Genomic DNA, 27,294 nt, shown 5'->3' with positions numbered 1-27,294 from the left:
GCGGGGCCGGCGCGAGGCGAGGGGAGGGGGGCGGGGCCAGCTGCGGGCCGCCTCGGCGCACGCGCAGGGGTGGTGGTGGTGGGGGGGAACAGGGCCGCTCGCGCATGCGCCAAGATGGCGGCGGGGCCGCGTGGGGGAGGGGCGGCGGGGCGCGGGCGCTGAGGGCGGCGGCGCGCGACACCGGTGCCGCCGCGGGGGAGGGGCCGCACCGGGGGGGGGCGGGGCGGGGCGGGGCGCACCGGGCCGCGGCGCGGCGGCGGCGGCGGGGTCGGCGGAGCGGGTGTTACCGAGCATGCCCGAAGGGGCGGGGCGTCCGTCGCTCGACGCATGCGCGGCGTGAGGCGGGTGGGAGGCGCAGGGCCGCGGTGGCGGCGCTCGGCGAGGTTAACAATGGCAGCGGCGGTAACGGCGGGCGGGGGAACGGGAACCGGGGGAGCGGCGGCCACCGTGGCGGTGAGCGGAGGTCCCGCTTTGGCGGCTTTATCGGTGGCGCGACGGAAGGACGGCGGTCCGACGGGGAAGTTCTGGGAGAGCCCGGAGACCGTCTCGCAGCTCGACTCGGTCCGCGTCTGGCTGGGGAAGCACTACAAGAAGGTGAGGCGAGGGGGTGGGGGAAAACGGCGGGAACGGCGGTTGAACGGTTCCCTCACGGTTCCCTCACGGTTCCTTCCGTTCCCCGGGGGCGAGGCCTGAGACCGCCGCCGGCCTTTGTGGGCCGAGGCCTCGCCCGGCTCCGCGCCGCACCCGGCTCCCCCCCGGCCGCTCCGCGGCCGGGGGGGAGCCGGGTGCGACGCGGAGCCTCCTCGGTGCGGGGCTCCCCAGGGCCTCGCTCCCTCAGAGCCGCCCCGCGTCCATGTTTACACCGCAACCCGTGAGTCTTCGTGTGCGGGCAAGTCCCGGCTCAGCCTGCCAGGGTTTTAAGACGGGGTTCAGTTCAACCGCGCCCCTGGAGTCTCTGTGTTTTAAAAAAATAAAAAAAAATAAAAAAATCGGTCCGTTCGCCACCGCGAATTCAGCGTGTGGTAAAAGCTCTGGGCGTGTGGTTTGTGCTCAGGGCAAGTTTGGGTTTTGGCGGTGTCATCGCTTGCCGTGCGCTGCTGTTGTAGTCCTGTTCCTCTTTCCTATAGTTTGCTGGCTTCTCTGTTTCTTTCCAAGTGTTTTTCCTGTATGATGATTCTATAACTTTCTTTCAATTTTTTCCTTGGAAAATTACCTGAGGTGAGCTTTCCAGAAGACAAATATATCCGCCTAGGCAGCTTTATAGCAATCCTAGGACGAACATGAGCTGGGGCCAAGCGATATCAAGGGGAGACGCTGGACAGCCTCAAGACACCTTAATCTCTGTATTCCCCTGAGATTTGCAGTTGTCCCTCCGTTCCCCGGTAGGTCCGGCGTCAGTAACCCACGGCCACGTTTGCCCGTTGCTGCACGGGCGCCGGCGATGGGATTATTTGCGTGGCGGTGCCGCGAAAGGGGCGTCTGAACTCAGCTGGGTTAAAAACCAGAGCGCGTTCAGAGGTGCGTTGTGCCGGTCTTTCCGCATAGCTCGTTCCAGCGCAGCTGCCTGCCCTCGAATCGGCGCGGTGGGGGGGAGGCGGTAGTTTGAGCGAGCAGTTTAAGCTATTTATGTCGATAAGGAAATTGTAACATAAAAGTGTCTCTTTAGTTTTTCTTTGTTTTGATCGCGCTCCTCTGCTGTTTCTAGGCTTCTGGGGAGGAGCGTTCTTTCATGGCATTTTCATAACCGAATACCCACAGGAATGCAAAAAACCTTTTGAAATAACTTTGAAGTGGCACCTGCCATTTTGCAGAAGGGCAAGTCACCTTATTAAAAGCATTAACGGTTATTGTCCCTTGCTGTTGTGAATCAAAACGACCTAGAGAAGCTGCTTCTCACCTTACGAGCCTGGCGGGGCCTCTTACCTGTAGTTCAGTAATGGGAGCTTTCGTTTTGTATGCCAGAGAAAAACTCCTTTATTATAATCACTTTACACGGTATTACTGGTTATAAAGATTAGGTGGTTATATTTGTTTCTTAAACTCTGGAAGGTAATTAGAATTGGGCTAAGGGGAAATCTTTACTGGGCAAGTGAATTTCAAAATGTGTAAAATCCTTTAAAAAAAAAAGGAGAATTATTTTTGTTTTGGGAAACAAGGAAACTGATGCTACTGGCGTTTCAAGATGTATCCTTAATACTCTAAATGGAAGCGTTAATTCCTTTTTGATGCGCAGGAAATGGACTCTAGTTCATCTGGCGTCTGTTGTCATCTTGCGTAGGTGCGTGACTTCTTTCAGAAAAGTACGTGGTGATTGTAGCTGACTTTTGTCCAGTTTATACTCTTAGAAATGGATGCACGTACATCTCGGCAGTGGTGAAGCCATCAGCTGTAGTAGGTGTTGCGTCTCGCTCTGGGAGCTCCGGGGGTGCTGGGGCCAGTCGCAGAGAATCCCGAGAGCAGCAGCCAGCTTGGTCAAGGATCTGAAAGTCACGATGGGCAAGGAGAGAGCTGGAGAATTGCAATTAGAAATCTCCTCCTTGTCTCTGGATTAGAGAGATACCTGAGGGTTCTTTGTGTCTTTAAAGTGTAACTAAAAAAGTCAGAGGTTTTAATAGTAGCATGGAGGACTTGCACTGGATGTTGGAAAACTCTCCTTAACGGGGAGGAGTGGGCTGCCTCGGCAGCGTGGTCGATCTCTGTCAGAGATCTTTGGATGATAAAAATGTCTTGAGCAGCCACGTGGGTTTTGTAACCCCGCGTTGCTGTGCAAGGATGTACTGTTTTCCCAACGCAAACCTTCCGGGCCCGTTTCTTCTTGGCTAAAGTGCTGGCGGTGAGGAAGGCCCTTCCCTGGCCGGGCAGACAGACGGTGTGCGTGGGAGCTTGTGCTGGGCAGGGAAGGCTCGGGAGGGTGAGTAAAGGATGCCTCTAAAGATGGGAGGAAGACGGGGGGGCTGTTAGTGACAACAAACGTAATGACAGAAAACAAAACTGCTTATTCCAAACTTCCTCCCGCTCTGTTTTTGCGTGCATGTGTGATGTATGGAAGTCATCTTGCGCTGTTTCTCTGCGTGGGGAGTTGCAGGAGGTCCCTGACTTCTCCCCAGGCCTCGGACCGCAGTACGGAGGTTTGAACCTTTCTTCCCTGTGAGCTGGAAACGGGTTCCTGCTGGGGTTCTCAAGGCCTGGGGGGTCTGACAGGCTTTCATAGCAATTGCGTAGACTGACTCTGGTGACATCAAGGTGGCCACTGTAAGCAGAAATTTATAGTTCAAAAGTAAACTGGGCATTTCTTATCCTATTCATGCCCAGTGATCTCTAATATTATGCGTTATTTAGGTAGTTCCTTTGACGTTAAGCAACAAATTGCTCGTATTAAAATGGCTTGTCATAAAGCAGAGTTATTTCTTGTATTTAAAATATCTTCCTAAGATAGTTTGGGGTTTGGTTTTTTTTTTTTGCATATATGTTCTGAAGGATGCAGAAGCTAACCTTGGCCTCACAGCTGTGCTCCCTAAGGACTGTTCCCAGCGTGTCCAGTTCAATGTATTGGCCTTTAGGAGCTCGAGCTCCTCGGTGGCTCTGCGAGCTGTGCCCTGCCCCTCTGCGACAGAAAGTTGGAAAACTGATTTTTTGGGGCGGACGGGGAGGAGCGTGTTTTGTTTCGGTCTTTAAAGAACAAGTGGCGTGGTGCCTTAAAGGGTGAGTTAGAGGAGAAGACGGTATGGGCTGTCCGTAGAGACACTAAACCGTGCAGAGCATGCGGAGGTATCGTCACTTGGAATTCTGGGTGGTTTGTTGGGTATCTGGGACCCGCTTGCGCTAGTATCGAGTGTAGAATAATGAGTTTTCTTTCCGCATTCATAGAGGGCGGTGCTGTTGTGAGGCGTCGGACCGATGCCGGCGGAGCACGCCTGTTGTACCGCAGGACGGTAAGGATGGGCGGCAGCGTGGCATCCCTGTGTGCCCTTCTATTAATAAGCCCCAGCCCGCCAGCGAGGAGGGACGAGCCGCTTCTTGGCAGCTGCTGCGAAATGGCAGTTGTTACGGCCGAAGATGTCTGTCTGGAGACCACCTGCTTCTTCACCGCCAGCCGGGAGCTGAATTCAGAGGATTTGTAGTTATCTTTCGGCCGGCTCCGACTTCTCCTGTCGGCGCTAACCTTATCAAGGATTTCTTCAGTGACTGACTTTGATTTAATCTGAGGGAGGATTGTCTCTGTGTTTGCAGCTCTTTTGTGTTCTCGCCTTTAAAAAAGGAACAAGGGTTGTAACCTAAATCAAAGTATTTTAGTGTTGGTTTCCCTTGCCCTGTTATTTAGCGATCTGGGCTGAAATGTTCTTTGTTTTGGGGGAAGGAAAGGATTTTGTGCATCAGGGCTCCAGCGCCGAGCTGTAATGTGGTTATTTGAGGTCAGTAACCACATCAAAACCGGGTATATGAATCTGTCCCTTCGGTCTGTGACAAAGGCTTTCCAGTGCAGCTGCAATGGCAAATCTTGCTGGTGAAGGGAAGTGATTTTTGTCTGCTAGCGGTTACTCTCTTATTCTTGAATTATTTGAGTTACGTGGAAAGACTTCTGAGCACCCATGTGTTTTGCTTAAGGATATGTGGGTGTTCTTGTATTTCTAATTGACGTGGAAATGTTAGAACAATCTTTGCTGTGTCAATGGGGCTTTGGTATTTCAGCACTGGAACAAAATCCTCTTATGTCAAAGCTGAGTGTCTAGGAACAGGGCATCACTTCTCTCTTCTGGAATTCGCTGTTTAAAAACCTCTATTTGCTGCAGAATCATTTTCTGCTTCTGTCTGCTGTGGAGACTAGTGGAAAACTTGCATATACCTTGTGACTTTGGTCCTCTGCGGTCCCCTCGAACCCCCTGCCTATCGGTCAGGAAATCGCCTTACTGATTTTGCTGCTTTAAAGGTCCATCTGTATTGCCGGTTCGTGTGCGTAAGTGATTGAGAGGGGTCTTTTGTGTTTCCTTTTGAAGGTTTTTTTTCTCCCCTTATTGTTTAGGGGGAACCTCAGGCAAAGTCATGAGTTTCCTGTAAAAAAAAGTGCAAAATAGTGGCAGTGCAACATGGAATCAGGGCTTCCTAATGTTATCTTCCTTTCTGATAGCTTCCAGCTGCCAGTGCCTCCTGCAAGAGGTAAAAATGGGATCTGCAAGTGAAGGAATAAGTGCCTGAAAAATTTCACGTCTAAGAATACACTTTCCCTGGCATAATGTTTTGGGGGTTTTTTTGTTTGTTTGTCTTGTTTTTTTCTGAAGGAAAACATTTGGAAAAAATGCCAGTAAGTCAATACCAGAATACCACCTCTTCTGGATTCAGTTTTTTGACCGAGATTGCAGTGCTGGGGGCTCCAGGTCATCGTGTATTTACAGCAGGCAGTCTTGTCTGGGTGACTCCTTTACGAGTGACAAAGAAACCCACCTAGAAAACCCTAAACTTTTACGATTTCCTTATTGATTTTCATTTTCTGTTTTTGTTGGCTTGTTCATGTGAAGGGTAAGTTCCTTCTCTGGTTATCTTTTTCATGAATTATCTTCCCGTGGTTTATTGGATCCTCAAACTGGAAGCTGGGAGAACCTTAGCTAGAGGGTTACGTTGAAGGCAGTTTTGTTCTTGGCGCCCTAAAGAAGCGGTGAGTTCAAGTAGACTATATGGGTTGAGAGGTGGATTAGTGACATTCCAAGTTTTTGGATTGGTGATTGGGTTTTTTTGTTTTGTTTTAGGTGATGGCCATAAATACGGAATTGCTTTACACTTCTGTTTCACTATTTCATCAATACTTTCTGCCTTGTTGCATTTTATGCATTTTTGGTGCTTTTTTAATTTAAAATACTGTGTTAAACTGGGTGCAAAAAGCTTTAAGACTTTTAACCTGTATAAAAAAAGGCAAATGTAGCAGTATGTTTTTTTCCCCATTAAATGACTTACACAACGGTTACGAGGGTTTTTCTCTACTCAACGTTGCCAGCATGGTGAAGGCCGCGTAGCTTCAGGGAAGACAGGCAAAAGCTACTTCTGCATTTTTTTCATCTTCCTGGAGTATGCCTCCCATACAAAACTAAAGGTGTACTACAACAACGTACTCTGTTTTACTGGGAAAAACATTATATCTGTTGTATCTGAGAAAGTGCTACGGCTAGGTGGGTCGAGTCTTAAATAGCTGGGCTTAAGCTGGAACCAGCGGCTTTGCTTTTTGAACATATTTAATGTGTAGGGCATGGGAACGTGTTCAAGACCAAAGCTGTCTTGGTAACAAAAGTAGGATTATTTAATATGATGTCTGGCACTTGACTGCTCTGCTTTTATTTTCACGTTCTTGCAAATCCTAAATCTGTAGTTTAGCGGATACCTGTTTTGCCTGCACCTTTTAATTTGCATTTGTTTGATTGCATTATAATTGGCATAGCCGAACTAAATGCTCAGGGTTTTATTCCGGCTTTCAAAAGGTGGTGGTGCAAAGGTTGAACATGCAAAATGGTAGGAGCTTTAGGGCTATTAGCTGTGATACACTACATCTGTGTGCACCCTGGGTGTGACAGTCACCCACTTTTAAACTGTACGAAAAATAATACTTGTATATAAATGTAATATAGAAATATATTTATAAATATAAATCTTTTATTAACAGATATAAAAATACGCAGCACTGTTATGCATTTTGGTACTCATCCTTCTTGCTTTAGTCAACCCTTCGGACGCTGATAAAAAGGGTTCTGGCAAATTCAGCAAGAGGGGTTTAAGTATTATTCTCTGCCTCCCTGCTGGAGAATTTTGCCACTCGTAACAAAGGCAAGAGAACGGCGCGCTTCCCGCTGCGCTGCGGCACCTGGTAAGCTAATGCCGAGGCTGCCGTGGGTTTTTCAGTGAAGACGCTGGATTAACTGGGGCATCCGAGTGAGCCACGTGCTCCGTTTTGCCATCCTGTCTAGGATCAGTAATTCCAACAAAAGATTGCTCAAACGGCTCTGGTGAATTCAGCTGCAGCACACAGAGCTTCTAGGCCAAAAATTATAAAGAAAACAGTTGCTAGCTGAGAGGAGCATGAAGGTCTGGAGGTTTTTAAAAGCCTAAGAGCAAAAGTCTTTATCTTCAGTTGGATTCTAACAGCAATAAATGCTTACTGTTATTACTGCTTCATATCTCTGTGGTAGCTGATGTGAATTGATAGGAGTTATTAATTGGAGAAAATTATCACGATTGCCTGCCTTTCGTGGGGGAAGGGAAGAGGGCTAAGAAAAACGCAGCTTTGGAAATTTAGCCTTCTGTTCTTCATAGGCTCGTATTTCTAGATTAGGTTTTATACACAGGGCAGGACACCTGGGGACTCTTACAGGTATTTGTGTCCTTTGAGTTGCTAAGATGTAATTTCTCAGGTCTGTCTATCTGCCTCTTAACAAGTGCTGAAGGAACTTGCATCTCGAGGTAGTCAGATACTGTAAAATTCTCATGGAAAAGTCACTGTCTTTAGTGTCTTTTGCTATGTAGATGGTGCTTTGGAAAGCTTAGTTAGATTTGACTGCTATTTAACACGACTGCTTTAAACTTTTGAGGGTTCTGGCTCTCAAAAATTTTTTTAAGGGGCTTTAGAAGAATCTGATTTGAGGGAAGAGCAAAGGCCTTGTGGTTCATTGTGTTACCCAAGTAAATGACTCTAGGGTAGCTAATATTACTCCATATTCTACGTGAACAAGTAACGTTTGTTTTACTCTTAGAAGTCTCCTGGCATGGTGAGGAGATTGCATCCAGTAAGTGAATATTGTAATATTAGGAGTAATGAAAACTCGGCAGCTGTGGGACTTTTTTTCTTTTATTTTCCATGCTGTGATTTCCCCTTTTACGTGTATGCATTTTATTAGAAGTATAACCTTGGGAAATGCTTAGATTGTCGCAAAGCATTGCAAACGTAGTTGTCCGGATCAGTTTTTCTGTTTGTACGTGACGTGCTCTGTAGTACCAAATGGATGCTCTTAGGATTACTGTGTAGTGGTTGATTACAGAAGGAGCTTGTAAAGTTGCTGCAGAAAGCTTTGTGTATGTGTGGGCCAGAATTAGTCTGTTCCTTTATTAGGAACTACAAATCAGATTGAGTAGTTAATCTCTATCTGTAAAACACCGGTGGCCATGATGAACTGATGATGATGCACAGATTTGTGCTATATTTTAAGAGTAAAGCTTGAAAAATGTTTGTGCTTGGTACTCCTCCTGTGCACGCACCCCTCCTCCCCAGCTACCCAGTGATCCTTAAATCTTCAACTGTGCTCTACAACTGATAAAGCGGTCTGGGGAATTAGTAAACCAGTCTTAATGTTTTATTATCCTCTATCCCAAGTAAGCGTGTGTTTTTTGTCTTTCAGTACGTTCAAGCAGATGCTCCTACCAATAAAACACTGGCTGGGCTGGTGGTGCAGCTGCTGCAATTCCAGGAAGATGCCTTTGGAAAACATGTCACCAATCCTGCCTTCACAAAGCTTCCTGTGAGTATTGGGGTTAACCCACTGCTATTACAACAGCCTGTTTTGTTCTTCATCCAGTATCTGTGCTGCTGGCCTGCTTCCAGGTGATTGGGAGATCTGTGCTGAGTCTGAAGCGTTTGCTGATGCATCCTCTGGAAGGGGTGAAAGAGCACACGCCTTCTTAAAAGCAGATTTTCAATGTAATAAATCTTATTTTCTAGACGTTTAGAAGTAATTTCCTGAATGCTGTGGAAAGGTTTTAATTTCTAGTAAAATTCTATGTAAACTTGTAAATTTTAAGTCAAATCTGTTTGGACTGATGCATCCTAAGCTGACTGAATAACGTGCACTTTCCAAAGCAAACAAGTTTCCATTGGTAATTTCTGTTGATTAAACTTCAAACTTGTAATGCTCTCAATGCTGAAAAATGTCTTTACCGTGTTCTTTAGTGGCACGTAGTTACCTAATTAGTCTGGGATAGTTTTCCAGTCACTCAGAATCATAGAATTGTTAAGGTTGGAAAAGACCCCTGAGACTGAGTCCAACTGCCTGGCCCACCTCTAAACCATCTCCCTAAGCACCACGTCCACATGTTTTTTTGAACACTTCCAGGGACTGTGATTGCTCCACTTCCCTGGGCAGCCCGGGCCAGGGCCTGACAGCCCTTTGGGGAAGGGATTGTTCCTAACACCCACCCCAACCCTGCCCTGGCGCAGCTTGAGGCCGTTCCCTCTCGCCCCATCGCTTGTTCCTGGGGAGCAGAGACCGACCCCCCCGGCTCCAGCCTCCTTTCAGGCCGTTGCAGAGAGCGATGAGGGCTCCCCTCAGCCTCCTCTTCTCCAGGCTGAGCCCCCCCAGCTCCCCCAGCCGCCCCTCCCCAGCCTTGTGCTCCAGCCCCTGCCCCAGCCTCGCTGCCCTGCTCTGGCCACGCTCCAGCCCCTCCATGGCCGCCTTGGGGTGCGGGGCCCAGCGCTGAGCACAGCATTCGAGGGGCGGCCTCACCAGTGCCCAGCACGGGGGGACGATCCCTGCCCCGCTCCTGCTGGCCACACCGTTCCTGACACAAGCCAGGGTGCCACTGGCCCTCTTGGCCACCTGGGCACCCTGCTGGCTCATGTCCAGCGGCTGTCGACCAGCACCCCCAGGCCCTTTCCCGCCGGGCAGCTCCCAGCCGCTCCTCCCCACGCCTGCAGCGGTGCCTGGGGTTGCTGTGCCCCCAGGGCAGGACCCGGCCCTGAGCCTCGCTGCCCCTCACCCCGGGGCCTGGGCCCATGGCCCCAGCCTGGCCAGGGCCCTCTGCAGAGCCCCCTGCCCTCCGGCAGATCGACACTGCCACCCGGCTTGGTGGCACCTGCAAACTGGCTGAGGGTGCCCTCCATCTCCTCGCCCAGATCATCGATAGATGTTGAACAGAACCAGCCCCAGTGCTGGGCCCTGGGGAACAGCACTGGTGACCGGATATATTGGTATACAGAAACAATATCAACATTTTAAGGGTTGCTTATTTAAAGTTCAAGCTTGGCACATCTTTAGCAGTGGTATCTTGGTGATTGCGTTCAGAGGTCAGCCCCGTTGTGCTTGGAACCCCACCGACCACCAAAATAATCTTGTCCAAGTGGGGGTGAAGTCTAAACAACTGATAGAGGGAAGAGGCAAATGGTAAGGTCGAATTAATAAGTGGATTTCAGTTGTGAAGGGCAAGGACTGCAGCCTGGTATCCAGCACCCAGCTGGCTGATTTAGGGTAGGTTTTGTGGGCCAAGACAACTGTCGTAAATGTGTACGTAAGCTTTGTGGACATCAGCAGGAGGGCCTTTGCTTGTCTTTGCACAGAATGCTTACTGGGAACCTCAGGTCATGTAATCTGGGGTTCTGTTTAGATACACGTATACTAAGTTGGAAGTATTTATAACGGATTACAATATCATAAACTGAAGTTGTTCTGAAAACTATTGAAAGTACTCCTGTCTTCTTTGGTGACCACTTACAGAATACTATCTTTTATTATTTTATGGTGATTTTTTTTCCCCAGACATTTTGCTTATGTAAGTTCTTTTGTGAAGAGTATGAATTCGTGCATGTTTTCTCCAGAAGAGGGGTTTTCAAACTTACTCATTGGGTGAATCTCTTGGTGCTCAGGAATGCACACAGACGCGCCACAAGATGCCATTAAGATGTAGCTCGCCATTCTGATACCTCGGTGGTAATGGAAAGCTTTAGGGACAGAGGTGAACGTTGCGGTGCTTTATTTTGATACGGCAGTGTAGACCATAAAACTGTACCCATATTCAACAAGTTGATAAACCATTTGAGTGCTCTCAAGTCTTAAATCAATTTGTCTTATCTTAAAAATGGGTAATAAAGATTTCAGTGGCATTGTAAATATGTTGTTCCTGTGTTTAACTACTCTTGCCGTTTCGAAGGTCTAATCTGATTAAATTTGCTCAGCTTAAGCTTACAGCAGCTGGATCTCTCTGTTCTCCATTACTTCCGACAGAAGACAACTCATCAGTGCATCTTCCTTTATGTTGTTTTTATGAGAAAATGCAATATGTATTCTTAAAAGGAGGTTAGCTGTCACTTTTTTAGACATGTAGCTTAAGACACTGGTTCAGGCTGCAGAGGAGGCTTTGTTGTTCGACCGCAGCACTTTGAAGACGTGCAGAATGCTCCGGTTCTACTGGGCTGTGTCTGGCTTGGGAAGAGAGGTGGGGTGAAAGGTGGTCACCTTCAGTGACATCGCTCATCTCCAGAAATCTATTGAAAAGCTATTGCAGACTTCCACTGAAAAGAAAGTGAATGAAGCTAAAAGGTTAAAAGTTTGTAGCTGCCTTAGTGACTGTTCAGTATTGCCATGTTCCTGGCAAGGGAGGATCTGAAGTTGAAGAGGAGGAGGTCAGGGTTTTGTGGAAGAAACAACCCCCAAGCCATCAAAGCTTTGAGTGCTGCGTACCTGCAGGTGACGGCAGAAGCCCGCAGTTTGTGGCTGCTGCTCACAGCTACCATCGCTGAAGGCTGCTGTTAAGTCCGTTCCTTGCGCGGTGCTGCTCCCCGTTAGCACACGCGGCAACGTTTCCCTTACCAGTGCCGCTTATTGGAGATTAACTGTTGGTCTTGAGAACTGCAGTAGTTGCAAACCACAGGGAGGAGGCTCAGCAGGAGCGCTTGCTGATGAGAACGTGTCAAACCGAGGTTGTCCTTCAGCTCGTGTTAGAGCCTTTGTATTTATTTTCCAAGTACTAGCCGCTGTACCTCGCGCCGGTTCTCCGAAGCGTCTGCTCTCCAAAGCTGCAGCAGTCGGTGGCGAAGGGAAGCTGGTCTCTTCCGTCAGTGTTTGCTGCGAACCTCTCTGACCTGGGCTGCATCTAAATCACTGCAGACAGCATCTGTTGAAATAAAGTTCAAACGTTTTCCTTAGTGCTTTGAGTGGATGAAATAGGCCTTGCCTTTGAGAGAGGGTTGTTAATTCTGTGTTTAAGCTCCTGTTCTCGGCCAGGGTGCCGTACGGCACAGGGTCTGTGAACAGATCTAGAGTAAATGAAGGACTGTTACCGCTTGACTTCTGTGCGTGTCTTCTGATTATTGCTTTTAAATGCATGTTGTCCAACCTTACTGATGCTCAAAAAAGAAAACGCTGATTAATTTGCTTAGACAGTTTCATGGATTTGAAATAAAGGCTCTATTAAGATATTAATTCTTAAGACGGCATATTGTAAGGCCAGTTGATCTTAATTGCCTTGTTATGATGGATTTTGTTGGGTAAAAATGTTGAAGGGAATCTGGTTTATTGACAGCTGCATCCCTTCTGGGGAACAAGTTTTGTCTAATTGTTAAGAGCAGTTTTCTTTTAGGCTAGTAGCAGTGACCACAGTTTAATAAGAGGGTCTTGCTAGAGTCTGCTGACACTTTAAAAAAGTGACTTATGTCTAGGAAAGAGATCGGTATACTGTTTTTCATGGTTAAGTGTTGGCTGAACTTTCTGTTTGCGGTAGTAAAATCCTAACTTGCCGGAGTCACTGTGATTGCTCGTGCTGCCGAGGGCTCCCGGGTCGCCGAGCCCTGGGCCAGGCTGCGGGGCTGCCGTCGAATGGCCCCGGTAACGCAGGAGGGTCTGGCCTTGCCGTTGAAAGGTTTAACGTGGGCTGTGGACGGGTAGCTTGGGGGAGGCGAAGCTGCGGCAGCAGCCCCTGGACTTGAAGTAGGGGACGCTGGGGACACCCGTGCGATCAACGGTTTCTCAAAACGCAGGTGAGGCGGGCTTTGCTGCGGCGACTTCGTTCCGTTGTGTGATGTGTGGCGTGTCAGCAAAAAGGGAGAGGTCGATTCTGGATGACCACGCGTGCGTAGGACGGCTGAAGATAAGTAACAGCAACTTGCATACTAGCGCTGCAGAAATACTCTTTACAACGGCTCTTCTGGCTTCACGTTGAGATTTATTTTTTTTTAGAGCCGCTAGCGTTTGCACGCGTGTTTGTAAACCAACGCGTGTATTCTCGGAGCCAAGTCTTATGGCAATAAAATCATTCAGCCTGTTAAAGCATTTTGTTTTCGTTCAAGCTTCTGATCAGAGACTGCTCCATCCACAGAGGACTTCAGTTTGCTAAGAATAGCGCTGAAACGCATGCAGCTCGTAAAGGGGCGAGTACCCGTACGGCAGCTCTGAGCTCTCTTGGTTGCTTTCTGTGCGCAGTAGGGCTCTAAACAGATGGTAGAGCAGGAGCAGTTCTGTTCTTGTTGAATGCTTATGAAGGATCTTTTGTATGTTGTTCTTGGACACTGGTGTATTTGATATCTCGCAGAACTGCTTTGCTTTCCATTAGCAGCTTTAGAGCCAAGGAAGGCAATGTTTCGTTTGGGTCCCGTGCTACCATTTTAGTTGCCTGGCTGCAGAATGAATTTTAAATGCTTGTCAGTAATAAGACCGTCTGTAGTTTGGTGTTCATTCTGTGTTAGCGGGTACTCCTGAGGTGTAATATAATGGCCTTTAAAGAAAACGACCTTTTCTGATCTAAAAAGTAAGCTAGAAGCTAGATCAGAAACATTCCTGATGTAGAAAAACGACCAGGAAGGCTGTTGTGGCTGTGCGGCGTCTCCAGCCTTGTGCCGCTTCTAGTTCCAGCAGAAGGCAGCTTGCAGAAAGCTGCTGGTAACTGAAGTCCAGCCACTCAACAGCTCCCCAAATCCTGTTTTGTGCATTGTACAAGCTTCTTAATTGTACCGAGAAACACAAAATAGACCGATCTTGGTCTATATGTTTTTCACGCGTATGGAAAGATAGGTTTCATTTCCTACTCCAGGAAATAGTTGGGCATCTTACGCTGAACGGAGCGGCATCCGAAGGGGTCGGCTCCGGAGTGCCCCTCGCACGGCCGCCCTCTGCCTCGTTTGTCACTTCAGTGTATTGTTAGAACACCTTCCTCTAAATATATATATTTTTATTTGTATAATATATATATATATCAAAAGAGAGACCATCAGATCCACTGTGCTTCAGTACTCTGCAAATCCTGCTTAAGGTAGATTCTAGCGTTGTGTTTGTCTAGTCCTGGCTTTACCTGAGCTATCCAGTTGTCTTCCATGTGATGACTTTGACAGTAGCTTACTTTTTCCGAGCACATACAAACATCCTGACCAGAGGCATTAGTAAAAGAGCAAAGATAATTCCAAACTAAAATTTGTCAGAAAAATATCCCCTTCTGTGTAGGAAATGGTCCTGCTTCTTTAGTAACCTTTTGGAGAACAGGCTTGGTGGGGCTCAGAACTTTTCGGTCTCCTCGTGCTGCTGTTTGAATTTCAGTTCTTGAATTCGCAGTGCCTGTTTACAGCTATGTGACTCAGCTGCACTCTGCTGAAGTTGATATTGAAGAAACGAGTTGGATTTAGTATTTTCGGGCAGATCTGCACAGTGACCTTTTCAGATCTTGACAAACAACTTGTGGTGGTGGAGAAGGGATGTGAACGGAGAGCTTTAGGAGCCGTCGTGAATATGGAGCCTGAGTTTTAGATGTTCGTTTCTGATGATTTGTTATAGTCTACTTGATACAGAGGAAGAGCTTCTTAACTGACATCTAAGATTTTAGGTTTAATTTACTGTGAAATGGATGTTCAAAGAGCAGTTTGGATTTCTGTTTTCAGCTATGCAAGGAATTTTTTGCAAGCTACTCGCATAAGGAAGGGCTCAGAGCTTTCAGATACATCAGGTTCTGCCTGCAAATGTGAAGAATTCTACTTAAACCGAATGCACTTAATCTTCCGAAGGTCCTTAAAGGAGAACGTAAAACTCCAGAAGTGATTCATCTGAAAATTAAACAATGCATTTGATAAGTTAGATGTCTAAAACTCAGCTAACAAGTATGTATTAATTTAAAATAATTACATAAAAGTCAATGTCACTGTGTTTTCCCTTTTCTTTCTGGTTCTAGGCAAAGTGCTTCATGGATTTCAAAGCTGGAGGTACATTATGTCACATTCTTGGTGCTGCTTACAAATATAAGAATGAACAGGGCTGGTAAGTTTTTATTTTTGGTTTATACACCTTTTGCATGAAATTAAGCACATGAAATGCCTATGCAAACTACTTAAAGTTTAATACTTTCTGGAGAATTCGGTAGGCAAGGGAGTTGGAGATGGGAAGAGGATATTTTTTCCCTGTTTTGCTGATGGTAGCTGTTTTAAGACACCTCCCCACACTTCCAAATTTAAAGATAAGTTGTCCAAGTTTAAGGTCTTGAGCCTGTAGGTTGGGAGTTAATTACAAGCTTGAGGCTTTTTTTTTGCCATTTATTTGCCGTATGACTGAGCAAATTAACCAGTATCTTAGAATTGCTGTTTCCCGTCTATAAGATGAAAATCTTTGTTACTGCATGGCAGGGTTTAGTGTACTGTCGTGTAGGGTTTAGCTGTAACTGGGAAAACACGAAGCATTGCACAGATACTAATAAATGCTAAGTTTTCCGTTGCTTATCCCCCCCATAAATGGGGAGTGTCAGTAGTTAGAAACGCTGCTCACATAGCTATCGACACTAGTATTAAACCTATTCACGTGGCATCCCGATAGTGTTGTGGCCTGTGGGTTTTTCTAAGTTATCATCCTCTTTCCAAGACAGCAGTGGCATGAATTAACTATATTTGAGAACATTGGAAAAAATCTGAGGATGAAAAGTCGATAGATAAAAGTAAGCAGAGATTGTTCTTGTACATGAATTTAAATAGTTTCTGATCTGATGTTGTGCAGACCTGTAACAGCATTACTGGAACTGACTGTGTGTGTTGCCCATAAGAGCAAATTAAAAGGCAAAAATAAAGTTGTCGTTTTGGTATGGTTTGTTATTTTTAGGAGTAGTTTATACTCATATCAGCTAAATGGGTGTCTGGGGTGGATATATCCGAAAGCTGGTACGAGTAAACTGCTGTCAGGTTTTTTTTCTACTCCAACGTTGCCAACACCCTGGGCGTGATCGGTGTTCGTGGTGGTGTGTGTGGCGTGCCGTTCAGGGGTGTCTTGCTACCTCTTTGCCTTAAGATGAAGGAGTTAAGTGGCTCCTACTTCATGAATATTTAAACATTCCAATTTTTTCCAAACAAATTTGGTTTTAAGTCTTTGAAATTTGTCAGCAAAACTCAGATACGTGGTTGCCTCCTCTCTTCTCACTCTCTTGCTGATTCCTCAAAACTAGTGTGGGTAGTGTCTTGTGTTTGTGCATGTGGGTTGTAGAGGGAAGTAATACTTGAATTTAACTCTGAGGATCAGACTTAGAGCTTGGAATGTATCCTTCACTGACTCAACCAAATAATATGTGGTGTTTTGCCTGAAATACAATTTTTTTTTTTTAATGGTATGCATTGTCGCTCTTGCTTAACCTGTTTGTGAATGATCTGTCTTATAGGAGAAGTACCTTTCCTCGTCATAATAGGTATGTCTGAAAAATGCACTTATCCAGTGCAGCTGGACATACCTTGTCTATCACTGCAATTCCAGTAGTTGTTTGCTAAAACCTGTCGGAGGGTCTCAGTTAAACTAAGGACAGGAGGCATCAGTACTACTATTTTATATAAATGGGCCACTAAAACAAGTGCTATTTCTTAATATATTGACACGCTTCTCTTAAAGTACGGGTTTCAAAAGCAGGCAGAAAATTGGGGGCATGTATAGCATTAAATGAATATGTAATGCAGATTTTAGGGAACCAAACGTAAAAATTTTGGTCAAACTTGAATGCCTGTAAGTATCTTTGTTTCATAGGTACTGAAGACTTTATTAAGTGTCTAAGAAAATAGGTTAGTTTCTGTTTATTTGGCATTTACCTTCCTTCACTTCCTTGAAACTATGACGTTTGAGAAGCATATGTTTGGGATAGGGACTATGAAGCTGTCAGTGGGTGAATACTGGAGAAGCGGCTTGATCTTGGCTCTTAAAATCCGATGTGGTATAGGTGTAAAACGCTTTATTAAGTTGTGCTGTGGAGTGAACCGACAGACTGCTTGATGACTGGCCTTACTTCTAGAAGTCAGTGTAAACTTGTCAACGTACACAATGCTATTTAAAGAGCTCATACAGTTCTTTTAAAATTGAAAGACTATTCTAATAAATATGCCAGGATATTATCTTTAAGTTGTTTGCCAGGTCCTTAGCGTGAGGGGAAGAGTCCCTAATACTGCTTTAGGAGAGAAGCCAACGCTTACTAATAGTGAACATTTCTAGTGCTGCCCAACGCTGCAGCGTATTTACGCATATTTACCTGCGTAGGCAACTTCTTTTTGAAAATGCCAGAGAGCCTCAGGTGAAGAAAACCAGGGTGGTCTCAGCTGAAGTGTCTTTGTTTAATTTAGTAGTGTAATATTGAAGTGATGCCATCTTGTGTGGTAATGGGTTTTGTGACTAAAAATCAATCTTGCTTTGGTTTACCTTCATTGTATATTTATAAACTTTAAAAATTGATTTGATGTGTTACTGGAAACAAGCATGTGTTTTAAAGAAGCTGTCATTAGATATGGGCACAGGAATAAATGCTTTAAGGTAACACCCCAACTTAAAATACAAGAATATCAGTCACTGCATGGTAATTACGTGCACGGCTTTTTCAATGCGTTAAGTGTACAGCGTACTTTTATATGCTGAAATCCCCTCTGCCGGTATTGCCGCTCCCGAGCGCTGACTCAGCACTCCAGTTAAGAGTGTTTTCAGACTCTAGCAACAGCTTTTTCCAAAACTTGGGAGGTAGAGGAGTGCACCGGACAGCGTTTGCGAGGGACTGGTGTTAGTGCTGTTGCTGTCCCACCTCTCGGGTTCTTGGGGGTCACCATTCAAATTCTTCATTTGAGTTGATTCGTCCATGACTTCTGAATATGTATACGGTCCAGGTGGGTACAGCAGAATGCCTCTGGGGGCTCTGGTGGTTCTTCCCCGTAGAAAGTCTCAGATTTTGTGTCATCCGCCCCCCATTTCTGATAGACACTTACATCTGCATTGTTATTTCAAGAATTTGTATTACTTTGCCAATGAAGCAGCAAACTTTAAAGTACCAGAGTCCAGTAGAGATGGTTATAAAATGCTTACATGGATTATGAGCCACCTACGTGCTGTGTGGGGGGTGGCTTGTTCTCAAACAGATAAGTGGTTTAGAAAATCTCAGGCAAACGAATTGCTGTGTTTTTCCTGGATTAGAATCTGGGCCTGGTGGATGGTGCAACTAGAAAGAAGTAAGAGAAGCGTGAGAGCTTGGTCATGAATTTTCTCATCTAGTTGTTGAAATCCATCGTGAGCATTTGATTATGCTTCTGTTTAATTATCTTTTGTGACTGTAGTGGAATGCACAACCCTGCTACAGGGTTTTGCTGGACAATGTCAACCTTCATTTTTCCTAAAGATTTCACAAATCAGTTGCATTTTGTTGATTTGGTTCATTGTGATTTTTCTTGCTTGTGAGGGCTGCCAAGTGAAGCAAAAATACTTGTGATTGTGCTTATGTAGCTACTGCGATATACTGTTTTTTATGTGGAACATGAAAGATTCTTGACTGCTGAATGGAGGAGAGTTGAATTTAATATTTTTGCATAATTTTCCTTAACAGGCGGAGGTTTGACCTGCAGAATCCATCCCGAATGGATCGAAATGTGGAGATGTTCATGAACATTGAGAAAACACTAGTGCAGGCAAGAAACTCGTATACAGACCTGTATGTGTTCACGTGCTCAGGGGAAGGGATTCGCTAGCTTTTCGTGTACCTCGGTCGTGACCCACCGAGGAGTTTCATCCTGGACTTCTGTAGGAATATTCTACTCTTCCCTCCCTCTCCCACCCATTTTAGTCACAATTCCATGTTATCGCTCGAAAACTTCAGAATTTTTTTCATTGATACTCTGCGGATGTGCGTAGGGTGAGAAAAAACCTGTTTGTAAGGTAGGAGAAGGCATCCCGAGTGTCTCCGTCTTCCCGTGAAAGAAGCACCCACCGGATCGAGTAGCTGGTTCTGTACATACCCATTCAGTCGCTGACTTTCTTGAGACTTTCAGCTCGATATAAGTTTGACTTTTTTCAGGGTTAGGGTACATTTTAGACACTCTTGCTTGCTTCATCAAACAAGTTACTACCAGAAGAGAGCAGGTAACAGCTGTATGGAATCTAATTTGAAGTTAATTTTTTTTAAACTGCTGTGTGTGAATAACAGATTTATTTTTTTTCCCAAACTCTAAAGCCAAGCTCAGTGCATGATGTAGTCAAGACATAACTTTCAGGTGCTTGTCAAAAATGGAAAAAGGAGGTACAGCAAAAAGAAACAGTACTCTTATTATAAAAAACTATTGCCATTGTACGGTGGTTTCAGTACATAAAAGAGTACCTGTTCAAATCCAAAATGAAACGAATGCGTACCTGCGGATGTCATAGAACTGCATGAACCTGCACATTAGTGCAACAGGACAGATTCAGATTTGGAAGCTGACGCACAGGAAACTTAAGTTCCCTTTCAAGCAAAGTCTTTCAGAGCCTATCAAAAATTTTTTGAAATCAAAGACATGGTTTCCATTAAAGATGTTGTGAAGGCAGGAACGTGAGATCAGCTACGTTGGGTCGCATTCCCTTTATCCGTGATAGCGTCTCTGACAGAGCTGACGGCAGATCTGCGGAGACCAGGAGGAAACCCAGGATAAGGCTTTGGCGGGGAGGTGTGCAAAGGAAATATTGCTGTCGGAGGGGTTTCTGGAGCTAGAGTTAGTGTGCCGTATCACAAGCTGATCTGTGTTGCTTTTGAGCTTTTTCAAGCATTGGTGATCTTAATAGGCATTTTTGAGTTATGTCACAGGTGACATACTAATTTCTTGTTTAACTTCTTGTTCTCTCCACTAGAACAATTGTCTGAGCAGACCGACCATCTACCTCATTCCAGATATCGAGCTGAAGTTGGCTAATAAATTGAAGGATATTGTCAAACGTCACCAGGTAACTGTTAAATAACATATCTTAAAAGAAATGTTTTGTCAGTTGTTAAGATAAGATGTATGTGCCTGACTTTACCGTATCAGTTACATCTGGATTGTGTCTGCCAGCACAAGGCAGCAGCAGCAAGTCACTTAAGACCAGAAGGTCACCATTTGTAAAATGCCATTAGTAGTTACCCTCACGTGGAGACGGAATCGTAACTGTTCTAAAAGTAAATCTGAAATGGCTAGTGAAGTGAAAAGTAGTTACGGTGTCTCAGTGAGTTGGCTGCAGGCCCTAGCTGACTTAGTGTTGAATACCTGCTTACGTAAAGCAGAAGCTCACCGTTTGTCCAGATCTGAGACCAAAGAAGGCAGTGTGTAATGCAGCTCTTCTAGATACGTGGGGACAGCATAAGGAAGCTTGAATCTTAACATGATCGCTACCTTTTTTTGCTTTATTTTACTTGCTTTTTTCTTGCTTGTGCTGAACAGAACACAAGCGACAACGGTCTCTTGGTTATGAGGTAGTCAGCGTATTTCTGAGAGAGCCAACGTCTTGCCATTGTAATGTAATACACTAAACGATGAACTGAACAAGACTAATAGCTTCATCTCTTAAAAATCTAAATAGTCCTTTCACTTGTCTTAGGAGAAGTATCCCGGAATGTGAACTCTAGATGGTCTGATAGCCTTTTGTGTTATGATAATTCACGGCTGTAGCCAAAGTAAACTGTTTCTTTTCCAGATTAAATGTTATTTCCTCTGTTGTGATTATGAACCATCGTCTCAACTTCAGTTGTGTAATTTTTCACAAGTTACTCTTAATTATTTGGCTGGTTCAGGATGCTTGCTGTTGCTTAAATTAGAGTTAATGATTCAATTTTCCTTTCATAAAGGAATTCTGTGGTGAACTCAAAGCATGCTATATCCATGAATGATTTAAGGGACTCTTAAAGCAGGCAGCTTTGTCTTTGAAGGGATGTGAAGAACTGAAAACAAAAAGCAGAACTAGGGACAGTTTCTGGGCTTTCTTCGTTTGCTCTACCTCTGAATTCTCATCCCATATTTGTGTTGCTACCTGTGCTTGCTCACATCGTTTGGTGGGGTTTTTTGTTTGTTTGTTTGTTTTTAACCTGTTGTTATCTTCCCTCTACGCCTCCTCCCTGGCGTTTCCAAGTCCTCGCTGCTCTGACTGCGGCCAGTGCAGAAGAGTTGCATATCTCTTGCCCCAGCACAGCGCTAGTCTGATCCCTGGGCTTATAAACAGAGGTGTCAGTAAGATGTTGGTTCTCTCTGCTGATGAAGATGCTGTTACTCTTTCTGGTAGTCACACTGATTCTGTTTTTCTTTATAAACATTAAGGATTCTTCTGAGAAAAGCCAGAATGATAATTTAGGAACCTGAAAACAGGTAATGAGTGAGATTTAGCATTTATATCTGTCTGCTTCAAGAAAAGTGTTGTGTCAGTAGGTAACTCTTCCATCTTGTTATGTCTTTAGCTTCCAGTCACATTCAGTTTAGCAGAGGCAGGGAATAACCTTACAGTCTGCTTATGTCCTTCAGAAAGCTGTCCTAATATAAAGTTATCCATCCCGTTGTTTTCAGCCAAGATAGCGTCTAAGAGAGACTTCAGTTCATCTCTTGTGTATCGGGCTTTTTAAAGCTCCGTAGGAAATAGATGAAACTTGACAAAGCTCAGATTAGATGTCTAGAAGAGCATCTTTAGCTCATGGGGAATGAAGGGAGAATTTCCATTATTGTTCCTTAAACACTTGCAGGTTCTTCTTTCACGCCAGGGCTTTTTCCTTTCCCTTTGAATGCTTTTAAATTCTTCTTACTTTCCAGTTTTTTGCTGTTGCTGAGAGCACCTCCTCTCCCTTTACCCAGTTCTGTGAACTCTTGTTGGTGTGGGAACTCCTGCCCTTGAGCCCTGATACCAGACTAGTCTCAAATATTGCTACAGTAATGCAGTGTGTCTTTATGCTTTTTAATTTTCCTCCTTTTGATGCTGTTTTCTAAATAAGTTGTTCACATATTGTTGGCTGTAACCTATCCCATGTGCTCTTAAGTCCTTTAAATACATCTGTCAAGTATTTATGGAACGTAAATTTTGAATAACATTTTCATGCAAACTGTTCCAAAACATAACTGCTCTGCAGAAGAGTCTGCAGGCTGTGAATTTCTGCTGTCCTTGGAAATGACTCCTTCAGGTATGGAGACTGGAGGTGTCTCTGCAGCACATGGGAGAATCCTTATGGCCCTCCACGTGACGGAAGGACAGCGTTTTCTTGACTGGCCACGCTAAGCAACGTTATGTATTTATTTAAAATATATCTAATTATGTAGTAGGGTTTTTGGTGTGATGATGTAGAATCAGTAGGAATATAATTATGGCCTGTACCCATATGTAGAGGAATTGCTTTATGTACCGCTGTTTGTGGCATCTACATAAGCATGAGACGTACATCTGCTGCTTCTCATATGTCAAGAAAATGATATCGCAAACCAGCAAGAAGAAAAAGTATTCTTGTGTTTGAATATTTGACAAACAATGGTATCGTTAGTATATTTCTGATTTATTCCCTTTGTTCTATGATTGAGGAGGCTTTTTTGAAAGAACGGGTGTTTCTGTCTCTTGACATACAGCCTTTCTTGAATACTAAGCATGTTCTGTGCAAGGCAGCCATTTCTAGTTAAGCTTCTCATAGACTTATGTAAATTGTCATATTTAGAAATTGTTTTGGACCAAAATGTGTACTTAGTGGAAAAAAGTTACAGGTGCTTTCTTACAAAATATTCACCGATAGGTTTGTATGAACTGGTAGCTGAACAGTTTACAACGAGAATTGGGGGAGAAGGAACTAGGAGGAGGAAGGATTTGAGATGAAAAGAGCAAGAGATGATGAGGTAGTTTGGCAGCAGTCTTAAAATAATTGCCTTTTTCTGGCACTTCTTAGAGGTGGTATTCTTCATAGTCGCATTGAAGTTAGCCTTGAGTATTTCTAGGTTGCATGGGACGTGGGTAAAAAGAAGCAGCCGAGAAGTTTGGGGTAATGTGTGGAAGGTTTCTCATGCAGTTTCTTCTTTTCTTCCTCCTTTCCCACAGGGAACAGTAACTGAAGAGAAATCAAAGGCTACCCACCATGTTTATCCAAGTCCTACCTCAATGGATGATGGTAAGGTTGCTTTCCAGTTGTTAAATGGAAATAGTCTGGTAACTAAATTCTGTTAGCAGTTACGGGAGCTTTTGCACAGATGCAGTATGTTCCTAGCCTGCTCCTAAGAGCCATTGGGAAAGTATTTCTAGGATTAACAACTCCGAACAAAATCATTGTGTGGCCTGCTTCTGACTATTGGGTGTAACATTCACATTTTTAATTGATGCAACCTTTTCAGATTAAGGTGTGTAACGCTGAATACTCTTCAGTGATTGCATTGGAAATTGAGATATTTATTGCTGAATGGAGACAGACGTTTTGTTTGTCCCAAACAACTTGCAGGCTGAAGGCGAACAAAGCTAAGGGTCCAGAAGAACTTAAAAAAGAAATTAAGTTAGTTTAAAAATTTAAAAAGAAGGATAGTGAAAGTAGAGGGCTTAAAACTAAAGCTTCCATTAAGATTTTTCTTTTTTTGCTTCCTTGGTGTCTCCCAGAGTGTAAGTATAGGTCAAAATGTTGAGTGAGACATAATTAGGAATCAAGTAGATGTAGGAAAGGTAGTGTAGATGCTAAAGTAAATCAAAATCAAAATACTTGCTGCCATGTTCTCATCTTTCCGGGTGACGGGCTGGGAATGCTGGTAACGTATCACTGCATGTGGTTTGGCACGGTGGACACGATAACAAGTAGAGCTGATACGTTGAGATTGTTGGCTTTATGATGCTGTGGTCTGCCTCTATATGAAGTACATAGGTTCCACAAAAGCAATTTAGCAGCTGTATCCTTCAGCAAATAAGAAGAAATTGCTCTTAATTTTTCCATCTTAAATACATTTAATTGTCTGGTGGTTCATTGTTGTAGAGTCTGAGCTTCACTGACATAAATGAGCTTTTTCTGATACACCCTGGCATCTGGCGGCCACTAGATGGAAGTGTTCACTCCTTTATAGGAACAATCGTGGGCTGTTTGTCCTCTGCTTGTCCGTGTTCTGTCCTTTTGGTAATATCATGCCTGGCCACAGGTTTATATTTATTTTTAACCACTTCAGGTTCTCGGAAAAGGGCTGAGCACAGTAGGTCCCATCTGTCTTGCAGTCAGTGAAGGTGCAGATGTGCTAGACAGAGCTCTCTCAACCCCTGATTATTAAGATGAGAAAACAGCCGTGAATTCAAGCAGTATAACTTCCTACAGGTTCAAATCCTCAGGGATTCTCTTTGAATCCTGCTCTGGGCCATATTCTCGATATTTGGCTTGCAGGGGGTAGGTTATTACATTGTGTCTGATGGGCAGTTTAGAAGAAAAAAAAATTAAAACACCAGTCAGACTGAGCGTATGCCTTATTGCAAAGCCAGCAAAGTATTAGTGTTGCTCAGGAAGCCCGTATTGACTTGAGGTCATCGTTAGCACTGCTGTGAAAGAAGAAAGTTGAAATGCAAGTTTTGTTAGACTCTTGGCAGTGTTTTATTGAAATCTGTTTCACCACCACCCCCTGCCCTGACATTCTTCCTTCAAAACTATTGTTTTTTTAAATACCTGTTGAGAGTAGAATTTAGTACTGGGAAGAAGGTCTTTTAAACCCCTCAGCACGTTTGCGGGTGGCACCGAGCTGAGCGGTGCAGTTCACACGCCTGAGGGACGGGGTGGCATCCAGAGGGACCTGGGCCGGCTGGAGAGGGGGGCCTGGGTGACCCTCATGGGGGTCAACAAGGCCAAGGGCAGGGTCCTGCCCCTGGGTGGGGGCAGCCCCCGGTGTCAGCACAGGCTGGGGGATGGAGGGGTGGAGAGCAGCCCTGCCGAGAAGGACTTGGGGGTGCTGGGGGATGGAAAGCTGGCCACGGGCCGGCAATGTGCGCTGGCCGCCCAGCAAGCCAAGCGTCTCCTGGGCTGCATCCCCCGCAGCGTGGGCAGCAGGGCGAGGGAGGGGATTCTGCCCCTCTGCCCCCTCTGGGGAGACCCCCTGGAGCCCCGCGTCCAGCTCGGGGGTCCTCAGCACGGGAAGGACATGGAGCTGTGGGAGCGGGGCCAGGGGAGGCCACCGAAATGCTCCGAGGGTGGCCCAGCTCTGCTGTGAGGGCAGGCTGAGAGCTGGGGGGGCTCAGCCTGGGGAGGAGGGGGCTGCGGGGAGACCTCACTGCGGCCTTGCCGTGCTTAAGGGGGGCCGACAAGAAAGGGGGGACAGGCTTTTTCGCAGGGCCTGTAGCGATAGGACAAGGGGGAATGGTTTTAAACTGAAAGAGGGGAGATTCAGACTGGATATAAGGAAGAAATTGTTTGTGCTGAGGGTGGTGAGACACTGGCCCAGGTTGCCCAGAGAGGTGGTTGATGCCCCATCCCTGGACACATTGAAGGCCAGGCTGGACGGGGCTCTGAGCACCCTGATCTGGTTGAAGATGTCCCTGCCCATGGCAGGGGGTGGGACTGGGTGGCCTTGAGAGGTCCCTTCCATCCCAAAGCATTACAAAAAATTAAAAAAAAAAAAAAAAAAAAAAGTAAATCAATAGAAGAAGTTAATGAGGGGATTCAGACATCTAACAAGGATACAAAAAGACAGAGGGGAAATACTTACCACCTGACAAGAAAGCATTTTGGAAGAAGTTCACTATTTTTGGTTATACAGAGATTAAAAAAAAAAAAAAAAAGTGACAGATTGGAGTGTCTCTCTCTCCATGTTATTTCTGCTGTCCTTACCGAATGTCCCTGTGGAGGATTTGCTCTGTCCCCTTCCGAGTTCCAGGCCCAACTGGCCAAGGTGTTTGGGAGATGAGACGGGAGAGGATGAGCTGGCGGAGGATGGTCAGCCAGAAATGCCTCTTGCTTCTGTTGAGAAACAGCTGGGCTGTTTCAGCTCTCCTTGGATCTTATTCTGCAGTGTGTTAGGGTATGAACGTATGTGACCAGGGAAGGAAATGTAATAATTCTTAGTAAGATTTTACTAACCTAAGATCTGTGTGCCATGCAGGCTGCGCGCGTGCGTGTTTAGACATGGCAGAGAGAATGCAGGCGCGTGTATTGCTGGGGCAGGCCAGGGCGTTGGAATTTCGCTCCAGTAGGATTTTCTCAGAGATGATTGCAATAACTTTCCTATGACTATGGAAACGCAAAATAGTGTTTAATGTGCTTTACAATCCAAATCTGATGCTAGATCTCTCTCTTCTTTGCAGATGAATGGTTGAGACCTGTGATGAAAAAAGACAAGCAGGTGCTGGTACACTGGGGCTTTTTTCCAGACAGGTAAAGAAATGTGGGGGGAAAAAAGCACACCCCAAATCTTACCTAAGTTTGTTGGAGGAAAAGTGTCGATTAAAACTCGCGAATAGGAAAATCCATGTCCTCAAACAAGCTGCTCCTTTGGCTTGCTGGGTCTTACCTCAGTAGTGAACCTGCATGGGGAATGTCCCAGCTGTGTGGGCTACAACTACGCGCTTTGCTTGTTCTGCAGAATGTGACAGGCTCAGGCCTATCTCACACTGGCTCCGCTAAAAATGTAACCCGAATACACAGTACTGCGTTCCTGTTGTTTTGATTCTGAACAGCAACGTACAACCGTTCAGATCAGCCAGGCAGTGGTTGTCTTGCGGAGTACAACCACGCAGTAATTTAGCATTGCTACCATTTGTCTCAATGTCCAAGGCTTGAAGAGACTTAATCAGTGGTTTAAAACTGAAATATGCGTACGCAGTGTGCTCCAGGCCAGGGGGAGGTTAGAAAAGGAGAGTCTGTTTTTCTGCAGAGCCGCTAGTAAGGCTGCAAATTGAACCAGACTTTCAAAGGGCAGAATGCGCCTTGCCATAAAGTTAGTAAGACTTTAAAGGCAAAAGGGAGAACTTCTGATCACCTAGTGGAACTCTCTTCAACAGAGAGAGATTTCGCTCCGTGGGTTGCCCTGAGTGAAGTGCAAGCGACTGTTGAAAGCAAATATTTGAGCAAGCTGTCTTGTGTTGTTAGAAGATGTTACAAGATAGTGTATGTACTGTTAGTAACTTAAACACATTTGTAAGGACTGGTTTCTGAGTCCAGGTTATGGAAAACTCAAAAGACTGATAGCCCAGCATTGACTTCTATTTAAATAACCTTTTCGGGGTACTAAAATTGCTGAATTCTGCACAGAATTCTCAGGAACCATATGCGTATTGCGGTGGAAGAGAGCAAACAACAGTCACACTTAAATTTCTTTCTTCATACAGATGAAGAACCTTTAAATGTTTTTGGATTTATATCATATCAGTAGTCAAGTTTGTGTTGACTCTG

At 45.2% G+C, this 27,294-nt stretch overlaps 1 protein-coding gene across 4 annotated transcripts in view; it reads left to right on the top strand.

Moving 5' to 3' along the window:
* Positions 1-327: 327 nt before the first annotated feature.
* Positions 328-27,294, top strand: part of SMARCC1 (SWI/SNF related BAF chromatin remodeling complex subunit C1) — a gene marked incomplete at its 5' end in the record, with an annotated part of 93,709 nt that continues 66,742 nt past the window's right edge. For all 4 annotated transcript variants that reach the window (XM_082316726.1, XM_082316728.1, XM_082316727.1 and 1 more), the window contains 7 exons: positions 328-594; positions 8,373-8,492; positions 14,893-14,978; positions 18,541-18,622; positions 19,815-19,907; positions 22,995-23,064; positions 26,208-26,277. In XM_082316726.1, coding sequence (XP_082172852.1) covers positions 328-594; positions 8,373-8,492; positions 14,893-14,978; positions 18,541-18,622; positions 19,815-19,907; positions 22,995-23,064; positions 26,208-26,277 — 788 coding nt within the window. The remainder of the gene's footprint in view (positions 595-8,372; positions 8,493-14,892; positions 14,979-18,540; positions 18,623-19,814; positions 19,908-22,994; positions 23,065-26,207; positions 26,278-27,294) is intronic.

The sequence above is a fragment of the Platalea leucorodia genome (assembly GCF_965183815.1).
Source record: "Platalea leucorodia genome assembly, chromosome: 1".
NCBI lineage: Eukaryota > Metazoa > Chordata > Aves > Pelecaniformes > Threskiornithidae > Platalea > Platalea leucorodia.
Note: the sequence above shows the minus strand (reverse complement) of the source record. Positions and strands in the feature narration are given on the sequence as shown.